The 16,917-nt window shown below is 36.7% G+C and overlaps 1 protein-coding gene across 2 annotated transcripts in view; it reads right to left on the bottom strand.

The window, feature by feature from the left end:
- Nucleotides 1–6,432: 6,432 nt before the first annotated feature.
- Nucleotides 6,433–16,917, bottom strand: part of LOC110036410 (lon protease homolog 1, mitochondrial-like) — a 66,092-nt gene continuing 55,607 nt past the window's right edge. Inside the window, exons 19-20 of one of the 2 annotated variants that reach the window (XM_020740845.1) lie at nucleotides 14,918–15,436; nucleotides 6,433–6,894 (exon numbers count right to left, since the gene is read on the bottom strand). In XM_020740845.1, the coding sequence (XP_020596504.1) occupies nucleotides 6,676–6,894; nucleotides 14,918–15,436 (738 nt within the window). In that variant the 3' untranslated portion in view covers nucleotides 6,433–6,675. Of the gene's footprint in view, nucleotides 6,895–14,917; nucleotides 15,437–16,917 lie in introns of those variants that run through there. The other variant, XM_020740846.1, reaches the window with a different exon arrangement.

Raw genomic sequence — 16,917 nt, forward strand, 5'->3', positions numbered from 1 at the left:
AGATTATTTTTATTTGCGTAAAATGTTATGTGATGTTAAAAATTTCAAAACAACAACAACAAGCTTTATCCTACTAAGTCGGGTCGACTACATGAATCTTTTTCTCTCCATTGCGCCCTACTGAGCGTGATATTTTCATTTAATTTTAATAGATTAAGATCTTTTTTTTATACAATAAGCCCAAGTCTTTTTAGGTCCACCTTTGTCTTTCTCAATACACGTCAAATCTAAAATATCTATTCTCCTAACAGGATCATCAGATGATCCACGTTTAATGTGACCAAACCATCTAAGACGATTCTCTCTAATCTTGTCTGTCACTAGACTACACCAACCCTATCACGAATATATTCATTTCGCATTTTGTCTATATGTGTCAAGCCGCTCATCCATCTAAGCATGCTCATCTCAACAACACTTAACTTTATTTTATGTTTCTCTTTTAATGGCCAACATTTTGCACCATAGAGCATTGCAGGTCTCACCACCATTTTCTTTTCAGTCGAAGCAATACTTTTCTACCACACAATAGGCAACAAAAACAACAAAACATTTATCTCACTAAGTGGGGTCGGCTACATGGATTTTTTTTTTCTCCATTGAGTTCTATTTAGTGGCATATTTTCATTTAATTCTAATAAATTAAGTTCTATTTTTATAGAATAAGCCCAAGTCATCCTAGTTCTACCTCTGCCTTTCTTAGCATAAGTCGAATCTAAAACATCTACTCTGATAATCAGATCATCAGATGGTCGGGGTTTAATGTGACCAAACCATCTAAGACGACGCCACTGGAACTACACCAACCCTATCACAAATATATTCATTTCACATTTTGTCTCTAAGTGTAAAGTCACTCATCCACCTAATCATTCTCATCTCGGCAACACTTAACTTAGTTTTATGATTCTCATTTAAAGGCCAACATTCAACGCCATAGAGCATTGCAGGTCTCGCCACAATCTCATAAAATTTTCCTTTCAATTTAAGCAGTACTTTTCTATCACACAATAGGCCCGAGGCAATCCTCAACTTCAACCAACCAACTTGAATTCTACTAATAACATCTCCATCAATATCATCATCACTTTGAACAATAGACCCAAGATATCTAAAGCGTTCACACCATTTAATAATATGATCACCCATAGTTAACATTTTTTTCACTAGAGCTACTGCTACTAAAATTATATTTCACGTATTCAATTTTAGTTCAACTCAAACAATGGCCTTTAGACTCCAAGGTAGGCCTCCATAATTGAAGTTTTTCCTAAGCTTTTTCTCTCATCTTATCCACAATAAGGATATCATCAGCAAAAAGCATACACCAAGGTACATCCTCCTGTAAGTGTCCATTAAGACCATCCATATTAAGACCATCAGGATATGGGCTTAAAGCCAATCCCTGATGTAAACCAACAAAAAATAGGAAAATATTTTGTCAATTCTCTTTCAGTTCTTCCGATTCAAATAAAATAATAGTTCTTGTATACATATCTTTAATGGCTTGAATACAAGTCAAATCAACAACTTTCTTCTCAAGAACTCTCCAAAGGATATCTCTTGAAACCTTATAGTAAGCTTTTTCTAAATCAATAAAAGTCATATGTAGATCCTCCTTATTATATTTGAACTTCTCCATTAAACCTTTTCATAAATGCATAGCTTTCATGGTAGACCTGCCTGACATAAATCCAATTTGATTATGAGAAATCTTTGTAATATGGTCTTAACCTATGTTCAATTATCCTCTTATATAATTTTAAAGTGTGCCACATCAACTTAATTCCTCTATAATTGGCACACATGTGAATCCCCTTTATTCTTAAAAATGGGGACCAAAATACTCTTCCTCTTAAAATAATATTAAAAGCCAAGAAACTCCCAAATTTCTTAAATATTTCCACACTTCAATTGGGATATCATCAGGTCCTACAAACTTTCCACCCTTGGTATCTTATTCAATAATTTTTAATTGAAGTGTTGGTGTAGTATTAAAAGATCATTAATAATTTGGATCTAATCGAATAATTTTTACTATATATTCTTAATTAATACTTATAATTGATTATAAATCTTTATAGCCTTGTAGTCTATTAGGTTTTTTAAAAATACTACTCATCAAAGATATGTATATGTATATACATATATATATATTGTATGTATGTATATTATAAATCTTTGTAGCCTTATAGTCAATTAAATTTTTAAAAAATACTACTCATCAAAGTTATATATATAATTGATTAGTAGTATTTCGAGCCAAAACGAGTCGAGCATAAACGAACAAACCTTTGTTCTTGTTGTTCGTGGTCGGCTCGTTAACTTAGCGAACGAGCCGAACACAAACTTCTTAGTGAGCCAAACACGAGCTGTGTCGCGAACAACAAGCCGTTTTGACAGCCCTAAGTAGAGGTACTTCAAGAGTCCACACAAAAAATTTTTTCATCTTCACACGAGCTGTTCAAACCGTCCGCCTCTCTCAAGCAGCCGAAGCCTTTGCCGATCGAGTTAGTGGGAAAGCAACAAAGGAATCACAATAAATAGAGACCACCACGCACAAGTCCATCATACTGCTCGAGGCTGAAGACTCAACTGTTCCTCCTCTCCTGCTCTAATCCCTCGCGATACAGTCATGTGCGGAACGGCGAGAGAAGTAGGCAAAGAGGTAAAAGATTGAGTTTTGGGGAAGATAGATGTTGCGGTTTAGAAGGTCTTGATCCGGCTCATACAGGGAGCTAGCATCTCGACGGGGCGGGCGTGCCCTACTGCAGGTAAAGCTACTATATCTCCTTGTGGGTCTTAAGCTTGATGAACTGATCATATATCTGAGTTGGTCGCGTCGGATCGAGGCTTCTTCAGAAGAGAAGAGGCTAGAGGGATATCTGAGACAGAGGGTGACAATGCTGACGCGGATGAGTGGAGGACCACACATGCCTTTAGACTTGGTTTCTTAACTCGATGGTTCTATCGATTGTCTCATTAGCCGACGCGACTACTACCGACCACACAATCATCCCCCTTCAATTACAAGTTAATATATAACCTAACACATTTAAAAAAATATCAGATCAAATCCATCTCTAGCAAATTGCAAACATGAAAAAAAAAAATTGCAATTTACTGTAAACATGAAATAAAAAATTACGGTTTATCGTAGCTAGAATGATCTCTAGCAAACCTTTAACATGAAAGAGAAAAAAAGTTTGTGGCACATTGCAACAACTACACTGAAATCACGGCAGCTGCATTAATGTCACTGTAGCTACAATGAAATTATAAATTAAAACTCATAAAAGCATAAAAAAGACAACACAATTAAATTTTGTGAGGGGCTAGAATAACCAAACAATCGTAAACCTCATTGTATCCAGTGAAATGCAAAATTAAAGACGTATAATTTCACTGTTTCTACACTACAGTAACCAAAAAGACTCATAAAAGCATAAAAGATCGCAAACCGCACTAGTTGCGCCATTGTGGCAGAGGATACGGTGCGAGTGCGAGTGCGAGTGCGGGTGCGAGTGCGAGTGCGAGAGAGGATACGGTGCAAGTGAGGGAGAGGACAACGCAAACAAGTGTGATCTAAACCTGTGTGCGAGAGCCACGTGCGAGACGAAGATCGCCTGTGTGCGGGATGAAGACGATGCCTCCGGGATGAGACGACACAGACGATCCGAGTGAGGGAATAAAATGCACAGTTACTGTGCGGAGGAGAGGAAGGAAGAAGACGAAGGAGGAAACCTTCAAAGTCGAGTGCGAACTCGATGTGCGATGGAGGAAGTAGAACTCTACATCCGGCTAAAATCAGATAGGTTTTTATAATTAGGGATTTTTTTACCCTTTTTTTCGATTAGGGGCCGAGCATATCCCCGTGGGGTCTAATTATTAGGTGCGGAGGGCACGCACAGTTCTGCGTGCGCCCTTCGCACGCAATAATCGCTCCCTGTGGGGGGCTTATTGCACTTTTAAGTAAAAAAAAAATGGATCACTCTCAATCGGATGGCTCAGAGAAATCTCTTTGATATGATGACTTTCTTTTAGTGTCTTAATGATATAAGAAGTGAGTGATCTTGGGCTCATTGGATTTGCCTTGCCGAAACATTCAATTTGACTATAAACATGACATATTCGAAATTAGTTTGACATTCCAATTATGTTTGAAAAAAGTTTCTAAAGTGGTTCAATGGCTTGACTTGAGCTTGATTTGAGTCATGTTATACAAATTTTGATATTCTTGGGTTCGTCTCGTCGAACCGATCAATTTGAATGTTTCTTGCTAAAATAATTATTTGAAAAATCGTATCACAGGACTCGTGTCAGATGATAAAAATTTATGATGGCAGATCAAAGGTAGATGTTTTCATCATACTATTCATGCTTTTGTGTGAGTTATAGATAAATTAGAGACGTTATATTATGAGTTGATGTACGATCTTGGTTTGAGGAGAACAATAGCTATACTGAATGGAATGTGACTGATGTTTTGAGTTATTTATAATGATCCGTTGCATTATAGCGATTATGTGGGTTGGGTTGTGATAATGACATAAATAGCAGGGGAAACTTTGCTATTTACAAACCAAGCAATTAGACGAGTTTTTTGAACAATTGAACTAAAGTATTTACGCATGCCACTATAAGTTGTGATTTTATCATGAGTTTTGATATTTGACCGAGAATTTGAAAAATGGATGAAAGAGGGTGCTTGATTTATAAGTGATTTGTATATAATTCCCCTAAAAATATACATGAGGATTGAGAAGTTCTTGTTTTATGAGATGAAGAAAAGAACATTGAGATCGAATCATGATAAAAGATTTGTGTGAGAAGGGCTTATGAGGCTACGAGCCCACATAGGGCCAATCTATTAGAGTGTAAATGAGCCGAGTTGGAGCGAGCTCAGACGCGTCTCGTGCGCTGCTTGTTAAAAAATATCATTGTTCGCGTTCAGTTTATTTATATATCGAGCGTAAATTGGCTCATTTGTTTAGTGAGCCAAACACAAGTTGTTTGCAAATAACGATTCATTTTGATAGCCCTGATCACACGGCCAAAAGATCTTAATGGTAGTGGTAAGATTTAAATCATATTATTTATATTTAAATATTTGTTTAAATAGAATTTAATACTTTTTATTAATAATTTAAAATTGATTATAAATTTTTTTAGCCTTGTAGTCAATTAGCCTATTTTAAAATTATATATATAATTTAATTATTTTGAGTAAAAACGAGCAAAAAACGAACAAATAAATCTTCTGTTCATGCTCAGCTCATTAATATATCAAGCGCAAAAGAGTTATTTATTTTCAGCTCATTTGTTTTGCGATCAAATCGAATGCAAGCTACTTAACAAATTGAACACAAACTGTTCGCGAACAACTAGCCATTTTGATAGTAGCCCTATCTTATGAAATGCTGAGGAGAGAAACTAAAGTGCATGTAATCTAACTCCAGTCAAGTCTAGAAAGAGATAATTGAGCATTTATATAAAACCACCCAATTGCTAGTTATTTACATAACCCCTAAACTATACTTTTTTTGCATCTATACCACCAAAACTTTCATATCACATCAAAACAACATTATCTTAAACTTTAAAACATAAAACACTTTTTCATGCACAGATAAGATAAAGTGGCATAAATGTAAAAAATAAAATTTGATATGTAAATACATAGATATTGAGTAGCATGTAGGTAAATGTTAAAATTATGCAGCCAAAATAATTATGTTGTTCCAACTCATTCCATGCCAAATTCTTACCTAAAACAATCTAAATATGGAACATACGAAGACCTTCAGAAATTCAGGATCAAACTAAACTAGCAAATTAAATCATAAATCTCTCTACGAGCCGAGAAAACCACGACAAATTGTGTGCCGAAATCTCGGGACCTTACAATAATTTCAAAACATTTATTTAAACAAATATCCACCTTTTACCATACTAATCAACAAAAAGACAAGAAGAAGCAACTCCAGACAACTTACAAACACTCAAGTTTTAGCTACATAAATAAATAAATAAATAAATAAATAAATAAATAAACAAATGAATACATATATATTCTGTCAATTTTAGCAGTCCTAAAGATATTTCATATGAAACTACTGACAATTATACATTATTTTCATAGGAAAATTTAAGTACATACCACTCAGTTCTTATGTATTTACATATCTAACACCTAAACTTCAATTGTTTACATGCTTGCCATCCTACCCATGCATGCAAAGGTGCATGACTTCTTAAAAGTTAAATTGGTGGAATTTCTCATCTAATGTGAAATATTTGGGTTGTGTAGATATAAAAAGCAAAATTTAGGGGCTAGATGTGTAAATAAATAGGAATTGGGTGGTAGCGTGCGTAAATGCACCATCAATCATCACAAAATTAAGCAACCCTTTTCTTCCACAACAAATGAAAATTAAATAAAAAAAAGTATCAATACAAAATGAATGTTTCCGAGATCATCTAGACAGCTTCCGAGTAATATGATTATCAATCATCAATTATGCATATTTCTCTATATTATCATTCGGCTCATAAACTCTTGACAAAGAAAGAATAATGCAAAATTTTGTTTGAGAGTGATAACTAAATGATGTAAACCTTAACAAAATTATAATGTGTTGGGTGCGAACTGTCTGAGTCTTGCAAGGGTGCTAGCTATGATTCAGCACAAGAATTTAAACCAACACCATCGGCTTTCGGAGCTGCGGATTCTTCGAAAGCAAGCTCAAATATCTGTCTGTAATCATCAACAAAATGGACATCAAGTCCCTCTTTCACATTATCAGCAAGCTCATCAAAGTCTCTTCGATTTGCAGCGGGGAATATGATCGTCTTCACCTCGCTCCTCCTTGCAGCAATAGTCTTCTCCTTAACCTAATTCATTCAACCAGGATACCAATCAGAATTATAATAGAGGAGAAAATCGTTATTAAAAACTATGATGAACTGGTAAGGGAGCTTATCATGAGCAAGAAGACAATAAATTGGAGATTTCTATGTTATTATCTTTCAAGGCAAATGAAGGAGAAGAAAGAAGGGCGTTTTGATAAACAATATTGGAGATACTGAAAAACACAGTTCAAAAGTGCGTTTGGAAAAGTTCTGAGTGCCAACTGCAGCCATTACAGTAGAAAGCTGCTGCCTATTACCCCATGAATTGCGCCGCAACACAGAAATTTGGAGAAGAGTAGCATTCGTTCCTGTTTACCCAACTGCTTCAAGCAAAGCCTCCCACAGTGATACCAGAGTTAACCAAAACACCAACTGGAAATACAAACATCATACTCCGAAATAGAAAATTATAAAATACACAAGACCAAATAAAATTATGGAATAGGTTAAGGGTGGTGGTGCTATGATTTGAGTGGAAGTCATAGGTATGGAGGACTGTATGGTCGAGGAGCAACAAACTTATAGTTGGTTGGGTGGATTGAAGGCAGCCGGAGGGTGTCATGGGGCTGCTGTTGGGCTGCAAAAGGAAGTGGGGTTGTGTGACTTGTAGCAGATGATGGTAGGATGAGCGATTGAACTAGACGAGGAAGTGTAATGCGGATGGACTGTAGGGAATGAAAAGGGCTGCGGTTGACTGCAGGTGGACAAAGCGGTTGTAATGGGATGGATGGAGGTCTCAGAGAAAGGGTTACGGTATGGACATTGCATGGTGGGCAACTAAGGATTGCTGGCGGAAGGTATGGGGGCTGCAGAAGATAGCAAAGTTGCCGCCGTGAGGTGGCTGAAGCAGTTACGGTAACAACGACAATAGAGGGATGATTGCGGAAGATGGTAAGCTCGAAGATAATCAACACCTCGGAATGCGATACAGTAGGAGCACCACTCACCCTTGGATACAATACTAAGGGAAAACTTGGAGCCGTCGACGGCTATCCCAACAGAAAACACACCAAAATTTAAAACCAAAAATGTGAAAAGCAAATAAATAATAATATGAAAATTACGATTGGGCACACTATTGAAAGGAGGCTCCAAACCTACAAGTAGGAGCCGAATGGCTCTCACCTAACATAGACCGGTGGATCGAGGTGCTAGAATGTGGGTGGGGACTACCACACCCCTCACATACCCGTGTCAATCTCCCGACGTTGGGCGAGCTTCATCACTCACCAAAATTTTGCAATGGGTGTAGAATATTTTGTGGAGAATCCACTGCTGCTCCTCTGTAGCCTCAATTTGAAGGACCTGTCGAATCACAAGCATCTCACCCCTCACATATCCGTTGTAGCACTCGGAGGAGTTGTCGTTGCATCTATTCCATAGTAAACTCCTAATCAAGTTCTGACAATTGTCTCCTCGGCGACATAGCTAGGGGTTAATGTTGGAGGGATAGACGGGTGTGTAGTGGTGGTTTGAGTGAAAAGGACGGAAATTTTTCTGAGGGCTGATTTGGGTAATCCTAGACTAAGACTAGTGTTAGGCTGGCTTTGGTATCAAATGATACTGGAGATATCCAAGAAACAACTGAAAATGCAAGTTTTATTACTAAAATCAAATAAAGATTTTAACCAAGACACTTGAAAATATGAAAATAGAAAAGACACAACACAAACTCAAACTAGGCTTAGGTCGAGGGTAGTAGTGTTGTGGTTTGAGAGGAAGTAATAGGTACGGAGGATTTTATGGTTGGTTGGATGGATTGAAAGTAGCAGGGAGGGTGTTACGGGGCTGCTGTTGGGTTGTAATAGGGAAGAAGGATTGCGTGACTTTTGGCAGGTGATGGTAGAAGGGGCGGCTGGACTGGAGGAGGAAGTGTTATGCGGGTAGACTGTAGGGGAGGAAAAGGGCTGCAGCTGATTGCAAGTGGAAAAAGTGGTTGCAATGGAATGGATGTAGGTGGCAGGGAAGGGTTACGACAGGGATGAATGGTAAGCGGTTGAGGATTGGTGGTGGAAGGTATGGGTGTTGTAGGAGATAACAAAGGTGCTTTTCTTGGAGCGACTACAACAATTATGGTGATTGCAACGGCAGAGAAAAGGTTGTGGAGAATGGGAAAGTCGAGGATCACCATCTCGGAATGAGATAAAGCATGAGCACCGCTCACCCTTGGATACAACCCTAGAAGGAAATATTTGGAGATGTTGACGGCTGTCTCGACAAAAACACACAAAAACTAAAAGTCTAAAACACAAAAAAACAAATATATGCTAATAGGATAAATAGGATCGGGTTCCATTTTTGAAAGGAGGCGCCAAACCTAAGAGGAGGAGCTGAACAACTCTCCCCTTGCTTGGACCAGTCGGTTCAAGTGCTGGAATGCGAGTGGGCACTTTGGCGCCCCTCTCATGGCCGCATCATACAGACTTTATAATTCAACCAAAAATTGACATATGAATTAAGAAAAGTGTCAAAAAGGTTCTTTGACTCTTTGTCAAGGGTCATTTTAATCCTCAAATTCTATCAAAATGTCCATTTAGTTCCCAAATTCTTTTAAATGGGGCTAAAATAGACCTCCATGAGAACTATTTCAGCTCATATTGAGAACTAATTTGATGCATTTATAGACTCAAGAAGTGAAATGAAGCATGTAAATAGTCAGGGGACTATTTTGGCTCTTTACTCCATAAGAATTATATGTAACTTAAAATTGAATAAGTTTAGAAGTTCAGATTCCGAATTAATCGCGCATTAAGAGGCCCGAAATAGGTTCTTTGTTTTGTCATTTATGTTGTGTTTTGGGCAGCTTAAATGCTGCAGTGCGATTTGAAAACACTATATTGGATGTTTCTTCAGTGCGGTGTGGCAAATTATTTGGAAAATTTCTATAAAACATGGTCGCAGGCCTGACCCTGCAGCTCGCATTATATTGCTAATATATTACCGGGTTGCCCCTCCTCACATTCACATCTCTCCCCTACCCCAAAAGTTTGTTCTATCTGCCCCGCTCCCCTTTCTCCTCTCCCGCGTCTCTGTCCTAGCGGTTGCCTCCTCTCTCATCGTGTTAGAATCACCGAGAATCGTTTGCAATTTCCCTCATCTCCGTTGTCCTCCGGTATCTTCTTACCTCTCTTTGCCCATAAGGTTTTTCCCCTTTGCGGTTTGTGGTTGTTTATGTATGGCTTGATCGAGGTTTGTGGCTTTACTATATGGAGAAATAGTTTCTATAAATGATCTATTCCAATCCTGTTTTCCGAGAAATATGTGGTTTGTGGTTGTCATGTATGACTTGGTTTTTTGCGATTTAGTGTTTTACTCTATGGAGAAATTGAGAACATAGGGAGGGGAAAACACCAGATTGCATATCAATTATATTGTGAAATTTGGAAGCATATATGTATTTGGGGTTTTGGTTGTTTGCTCTTTGCTCTTTGCAGTTTTTTTTTCATTGTAGTTTCTGGGTTGTTGTTTTGTAGTTTAGGACTTTGCTTTATAGAGAAATTGAATATAGGGAAGGGTAAACACCAGATTGCATATCCTTTTTATGTAAAATTTGGAATTTTTTTAGGTCCATGAGGTTTTGGCTCTTTGCACTTTGTGGTTTCTGCTTCATATATGAAGTGCATTTTTTATTTGTAGGCCTTGCAGTTTCTCGTTCATCTTGGGTTGGTGATTGCAGGGTTAAGCGAGGGATGGTGGCATACAAGGATGTGTGGATTTCAAGAAAAAAAGTGCATTTCTTTTTTTTTTCTTTTTGGTGACATATGAGGGGTGGTTGCTATTGGTGGTTTGCGACCATTGTGTTTGATGGGTCGTTATTGCTGCTTTGCGGCCACTAATGATGAATTTGTGGTGGTGGTTGTGTCTGATGGTGGTGGTTGTGATGGTGGTGAATGTGATTATGTGTTGTTTGTTATTAGTGTGTTGGTTATGATGGTGGTGGTTGTGATGATATGGCAGTGAATGTGTTGGTGTTGATGATAAATTTGTGGTGGTGGTATTTATGGGGTAGTTTTGTTGTTGGTGTGGTGGTGGTGTGTCTGTTCTTTTCTGTTATCTTTCCAGATGCATGAGATAAGTTTTTATTGTCTGTCACAAATTTATGTTATTTAATTTTTCATGCTAGTAGACGTGATGAGTAAAACAAAAGAAATCAGTTAGTCTGTCATGTGAGATAAAAATGTTAAGCTAATATTTTGTAATCTCTCACTTAAAGAGGTTGAATAGAGAAATAGCCCAACCACCTATTTTAATAAAAAAATAATAGGAGAATATTATAACAAAATTGAAGAAAAAGACTAGGAAGAGAAAATAATAAAATGCAATCGAAAAATAAGTGTGATCAGTTGAAAAAGAACTGGAAAATATGAAAAGTGTTAAAATAAGGATCGACGGGCTTTGGATTGAGATCCGAGAAAGTGAATCGTTGATGTTTCAGAAGAATGGTGGGCCGAGAGATTGGAGGTAAAAATTCATGACACGTCCAATTCTTCAACTTTTTTAATATCAATTTCAATTACATCAATTATGAATTAATGTGTAGGTTGTTCCAACAGCAAAAAAATTCAAGTTCAATGGCATTGACCCTAAGCTTGAAAAAAAAAAAAGGATCGTATGTTTGGTAGAGGTGTTGCCACAGGTGATCATGCATGTGCACCAACCAAGAGAGAGTCTGTTAACAGAGCTGAGCATGTAGATGTTGTTCAACTTTTTTAATATCAATTTCAACTACATCAATTATGAATTAATGTGTAGGTTGTTCCAACTGCAAAAAAATTCAAGTTCAATGGCATTGAACACTTTGAGCTTGAAAAAAAATTGGATCGTATGTTTGGTAGAGTCGTTGCCACAGGTGATAATGAATGGGCACCAAGCTAAAGAGAGTCTGTTAACAAAGCTGAGCATGTAGATGTTGAGCAAATTGCTAACTCCAATGAAGGATCCAACCCCAACCTAAATGAAGTTGGATCTAATAGTCCTTCAAAACATCCAAGGGTTGATAAAAAGAAAATATGAATTTCATTAGAAGCCAAATTTCACAATTAGTATTTTCATGCATCAATGAGCCTAACACATCACAAACAACTTCTATTCAGTAAGTTGTGAAAATTCTAGAGGAAATTCAAAAAATTTATGAAGACATGCCGCTTTACTTGTTTTCCATGAAGTTGCTAGAAAACCAGACCAGGAGAGAGTTATTTCTATCGATGACACCTGACCGTAGAGTTAACTATTTTTACGCTATTTCCATGACAATCTGAATGCTTGAATTTTATTTTATTTGTTGGACATCATTATGTTCCACTGCTATGGGGACATTATTTACGTTATTTGGTGGACATTATCTATGCTACTCGGTGGATATTATAAAGCTTATAGTGAAGATTTATTTTTTTCTTGCGCTTTTTTATTTTTATTTTTATTTTTGTTTTGAGGTCTATGATGACATAAATGACCTCACGGGTTCTTTGGGACGGCCTTTGTGGTGATATTACTTTGTGACACATATGAGCTCAATATCACGTGGTTTAAAGATAACTAAAAACTCCTTATTTTTCGGTCAAATGACTGATGTGGCTTTTCTGGATGAAACTTGTGGTAATATGCTTCAGTGACACATACGAACTCGGCATTACATGATTTAATTGCAACAAAGAACCTTTTTTTTAAATATCTACTGTCTTCTTGCAGTGATAGATTACCCATTGGTTTATACTTTGTGCTCTTAGACCTTACAACTTTATAAAATTTTATTCATGTATTTCTATTATCTTTTTACTAATGTTGCATCCAAGTGTCTGTGCTTTTTTGGTTTAAACCTTAAGAAAAAATAAGCTCGAGGTTTATGATGACATAAATGATCTTAGGGGTTTTACTGGATGGCCTTTGTGGCGATATGCTTTTATGACAAATACGACATAGATATTCCATGGTGTAAAGATAACTAAGAACTTTTTTTAAGGTTTATTGTCTTCTAATAGTGACAGCTTATTCGTTGGTTTATACTGAGCTCAGAGACCTCACAACTTTATAAAACATTCTTGGACTATTTCTATTCTTCTTTTTTTACTAATATTGCATCTAAGAGTTTATGCTTTGTGATTTTAAAGCTTTCAAAAAAGATGAGCTCGAGGTCTTTCGTGTCTTTAATGTATTGCACTACTACTATGGATTATAGTGTTTTCTACTTTGTGATAGGAGCATAGCTACAAAAGACAATTTTACAGGTGTCCAAGGAATAAATCAGAGAACTGTGATTTTTTCATCTGGGTGGATTTGTTCGATGATTCCACCTCTGATAGTGATGAGACATGAAGAGTTTCATTGAAGTAAAATTATCTCGTGAAATTAATCGCATGCATTTTAAATTCAACATTATTATAATAATAATTGTTACTTTAATAGGTTTATTTTTTAAGTATGCTTGTTCTCTTTCTCACTTTTTAGTAAGATGTCAGTTTTATTATGTAATATTCAAACTGAATACTATTTTCATGTAAGAAATGTGCAACAATGATTGATTTTGTTGTGAATAACACAATAATACAGGAGCAGAAATGTCTTTTTATCATAAACAGTTGCAGCACAGCTGCTGCACAACTGTACAAAATAAACTGACAAATAGCTTCCCCGCAGTAGCTTCGTAGCACAGCTGATATGTTGTAGCTTTTTAATAAGCTTCAGCTGCCCCAAATAGATCTTTAATTGTAACTACTGTATCATATGAAAGCATTAGAATAACTATTTCTCTCTTCCTGATTTTATCCGCAGTTTGCTGGAATTTGTGAATAACCCTACAACATGTCAACATTATGCCTAAAAGTCCACAATTCTTGATTCAAAAAATAACCTAAATCAAGTTTCGTTGTCTAACCTCTATATATATAAATTTCATTATTTGCACTAATCTACTTTTGTGTTGAAATTTCTGTTGCAGGTGGCTGAAAATAAACCAACTTGCTGATCCAGCCATTGGGAACTCATGACATATGAGAGCCCACAGATCGCTGGTTGAAGACAGCACAGGAACATTGAAGACCGCGACTTAGAATAAAGATAGGGAGCAATTGTCAGCTATGAAATTGTATAGTTGTAGTAATATACTGCAGATACCCTTTTGGTTCTTTGGATAGTTGCTATTTGTACAATTGGACACTACTTCCAATTCCAATCAGCATGTAGGTCTCAATACAAATTATAATAAAATACAGGATCATTAGCATACAGACCACCCAATTCTTAAGTATCTACATATCTAACACCTAAACTTTACTTTTTATATTTACACCACCAAATCTCTCATATCACATGAAAAATACCACTATTACTAACTTCCTAAAAATGAAATACACCTTTTCATGCATAAGTTAGGTGGCATATATGTAAAAATTGAAGTTTAGGTGTTAGATATGTGAACACATATAAATTGAGTGGTATGTATGTAAATCTTCCTAAAATTAAATTAAAAATTATAACCTATCAAACAACCAAAGCATATTTAATAAAGAGGCTTCTGAAGCTTAAATTGCTCTTTCAGCATGTTTATTTAGGAGTTGCAGTTAGTCAAACCTAACCATACCACAATGCATAAAAATGGGGACTTTGACATACGTATTAAGAGGGAGCTACACAATAGAAAAATTAATAACAAGAAATTGCACTTCTGGTCAAATCATCAAGGGGATCGTAAGAAAAATGGCATAAAGTCTGATTTGAATTGTCTAAATATGAGACGCTAGCATAATTTAAAGGAGAAAAGAAGAATTTTTATTGAATGCGAAGGAGCCAAACAGAGTTTCAAACTACGGAGCAAAACTCTGTTACTCTGCACATAACCACCACAACGGTGAATAAGTATGCACAACAATACCTTCGAAGTTATGCTTTACAAAAAAAAATCTTGTAAACTAGTCAACAAGCTTAAATTTATAATTCAAGCCAAGAGGGAAAAAAAGAAATATTTCACAAAAAACTATTAAAATAAGAGCACAAAAAATGCGGAACATACCCCACCAATTGGAAGAATACGTCCAGTCAATGTAACCTCACCAGTCATGGCAAGATCCTTTCTTACAGCCCTATTTGTCGCAAGGGAGAGCAATGATGTGATCATGGTGCACCCAGCACTCGGCCCATCCTTTGGCGTCGCGCCAGCAGGTACGTGCAAATGAAGTTTTGAGTTTGCAAAAAAAGAACTTTCTGGAACTTTCTCGAGCAAAATTGCTCGGGCAACAGTGTGGGCAATCTGCGCACTCTCCTTCATGACATCTCCAAGTTGACCTGTAAGATGAAGCGTGCCTTTGCCTTCTCCTTGCTCGATGAGCGTCGTTTCAACATATAGTGTAGATCCGCCCAAAGCAGTCCATGCTAGCCCCATAACAACTTCTATTGGCATTTGGTCATAGATTTTATCAGCATGGAATACTGGTTTACCCACAAAACCAACCAAATTTGAAACATCAATTACAACTTTATCAATCACAGCATCATCAACAGCTTCTTCTTCTGTATCAATCACTTCACTGACCTATCAAAAAAACATTTCATCAAACACTCAGTGGTCAGAAAAAATAAAAACTTAGTTCACTGATCAGCAATCTTTTTTAAGCTACATGATTTTCAAAAAGGGCATTTACATAACATACCACACAATTCTTATGAATTTACATATCTAAAACCTAACATCATATCAGAAATACCACCATCAATACCCTTTAAAAAGTGAAATTCACATTTTTCATGCATAGGTTTATGATACCAATGTGTTATGATGCCATTCTAGGGCTACTATAAGGTGTTCGGAAAGGGGATTTGGCAGGGAGGTTGTTGTGGAATAGCAATGGGTGATAATAGGGGTGGTCAATAAACGACGTTCAGCAGCTGTCCAGGCTGAAAATGACAAAGATAGCAACAAAACGATGAGGAAAGAGAGTGTTAAGGAGATTCACCACACATTCCTCCATAAAGCACTTACAAAAGAAAAATAATATGACACTCCATTAAAGAAGAAATCAAAGATACAATCTCTAAACACACAAACCAAATCAAGTCTCCTAAAACAATTTTTACATATGATATGTATACTAATAGTTAAACTAAACCCTAATTACAAGAAAATGAAAGGAAAAATACAAAAAAGGTAAGAAAATTCTAGTTGATTTGATAGTAAGGCAGGTAGAAAAATCCCGCAAGGAAAATTTCACGGGATGACATTCCCGTCCGACCCATCCAGCAATCATAGTATTTGCAAAAATCTCAACGGTATTGCTGCTCTGGGCTCCTGCGTCGTGTGTTCTGCAGTTATGCGGGTCCCTGGCTTCCGCATCATTCTCCCTGGGTATGAGAAGCTTTGTCTTCATCCCAAGAAACTTTTGCAACCAATTTATCACAGTCGTAGTAAATTCATTGTCTTGATGTGTCTGAAGAAACTATATTACAAAATATATGCCCACGCTTATTCCAAACAACTCTGAAACACACTTATCATTCCAAAGATTGTTCTGATATAATAAGTAGTTATTCCTATTTGGCACAACCAAAGCTGGAACTGAATCTGGGCTAATACTCCCACGAACCAAGTCTCCAACCATCAAGTGTGTAACATGCTTTTGAAAGTTCTCATACTCAGATGGTTGTATCCCATAAAAGAGTTGGTTTGGCCTAAAAATTTCTAGAAAGAGATCTATGACATGTTGAATCTCTCTTGATGGTAGTCGCTCAGGAGGTAAATTGTCAATCAAGTTATCCGACAACTCCTGCAACAGGGGCTAATCTTTTTCAAATATTCACTCCTCGAACTCATTATCTTCTAAGACAACCAAAAATACTCTTGTTGGAGTCTCTTTCATGGGCTAAGCACTAGCATCGCTTTTTTCATCAGTTGGAAGTCAGTACTTCTCCCTGCTCCTATTCGGTGAAGAAAATTAACCTCCTATTTGAGCAATCATATGTAATATGCCCCAATATGTGGCACTTGAGGCACTTCATTGCAGGCATGAATTTGGGAGT

The sequence above is a fragment of the Phalaenopsis equestris genome, unplaced genomic scaffold (genome assembly GCF_001263595.1).
Source record: "Phalaenopsis equestris unplaced genomic scaffold, ASM126359v1 Scaffold206200, whole genome shotgun sequence".
NCBI lineage: Eukaryota > Viridiplantae > Streptophyta > Magnoliopsida > Asparagales > Orchidaceae > Phalaenopsis > Phalaenopsis equestris.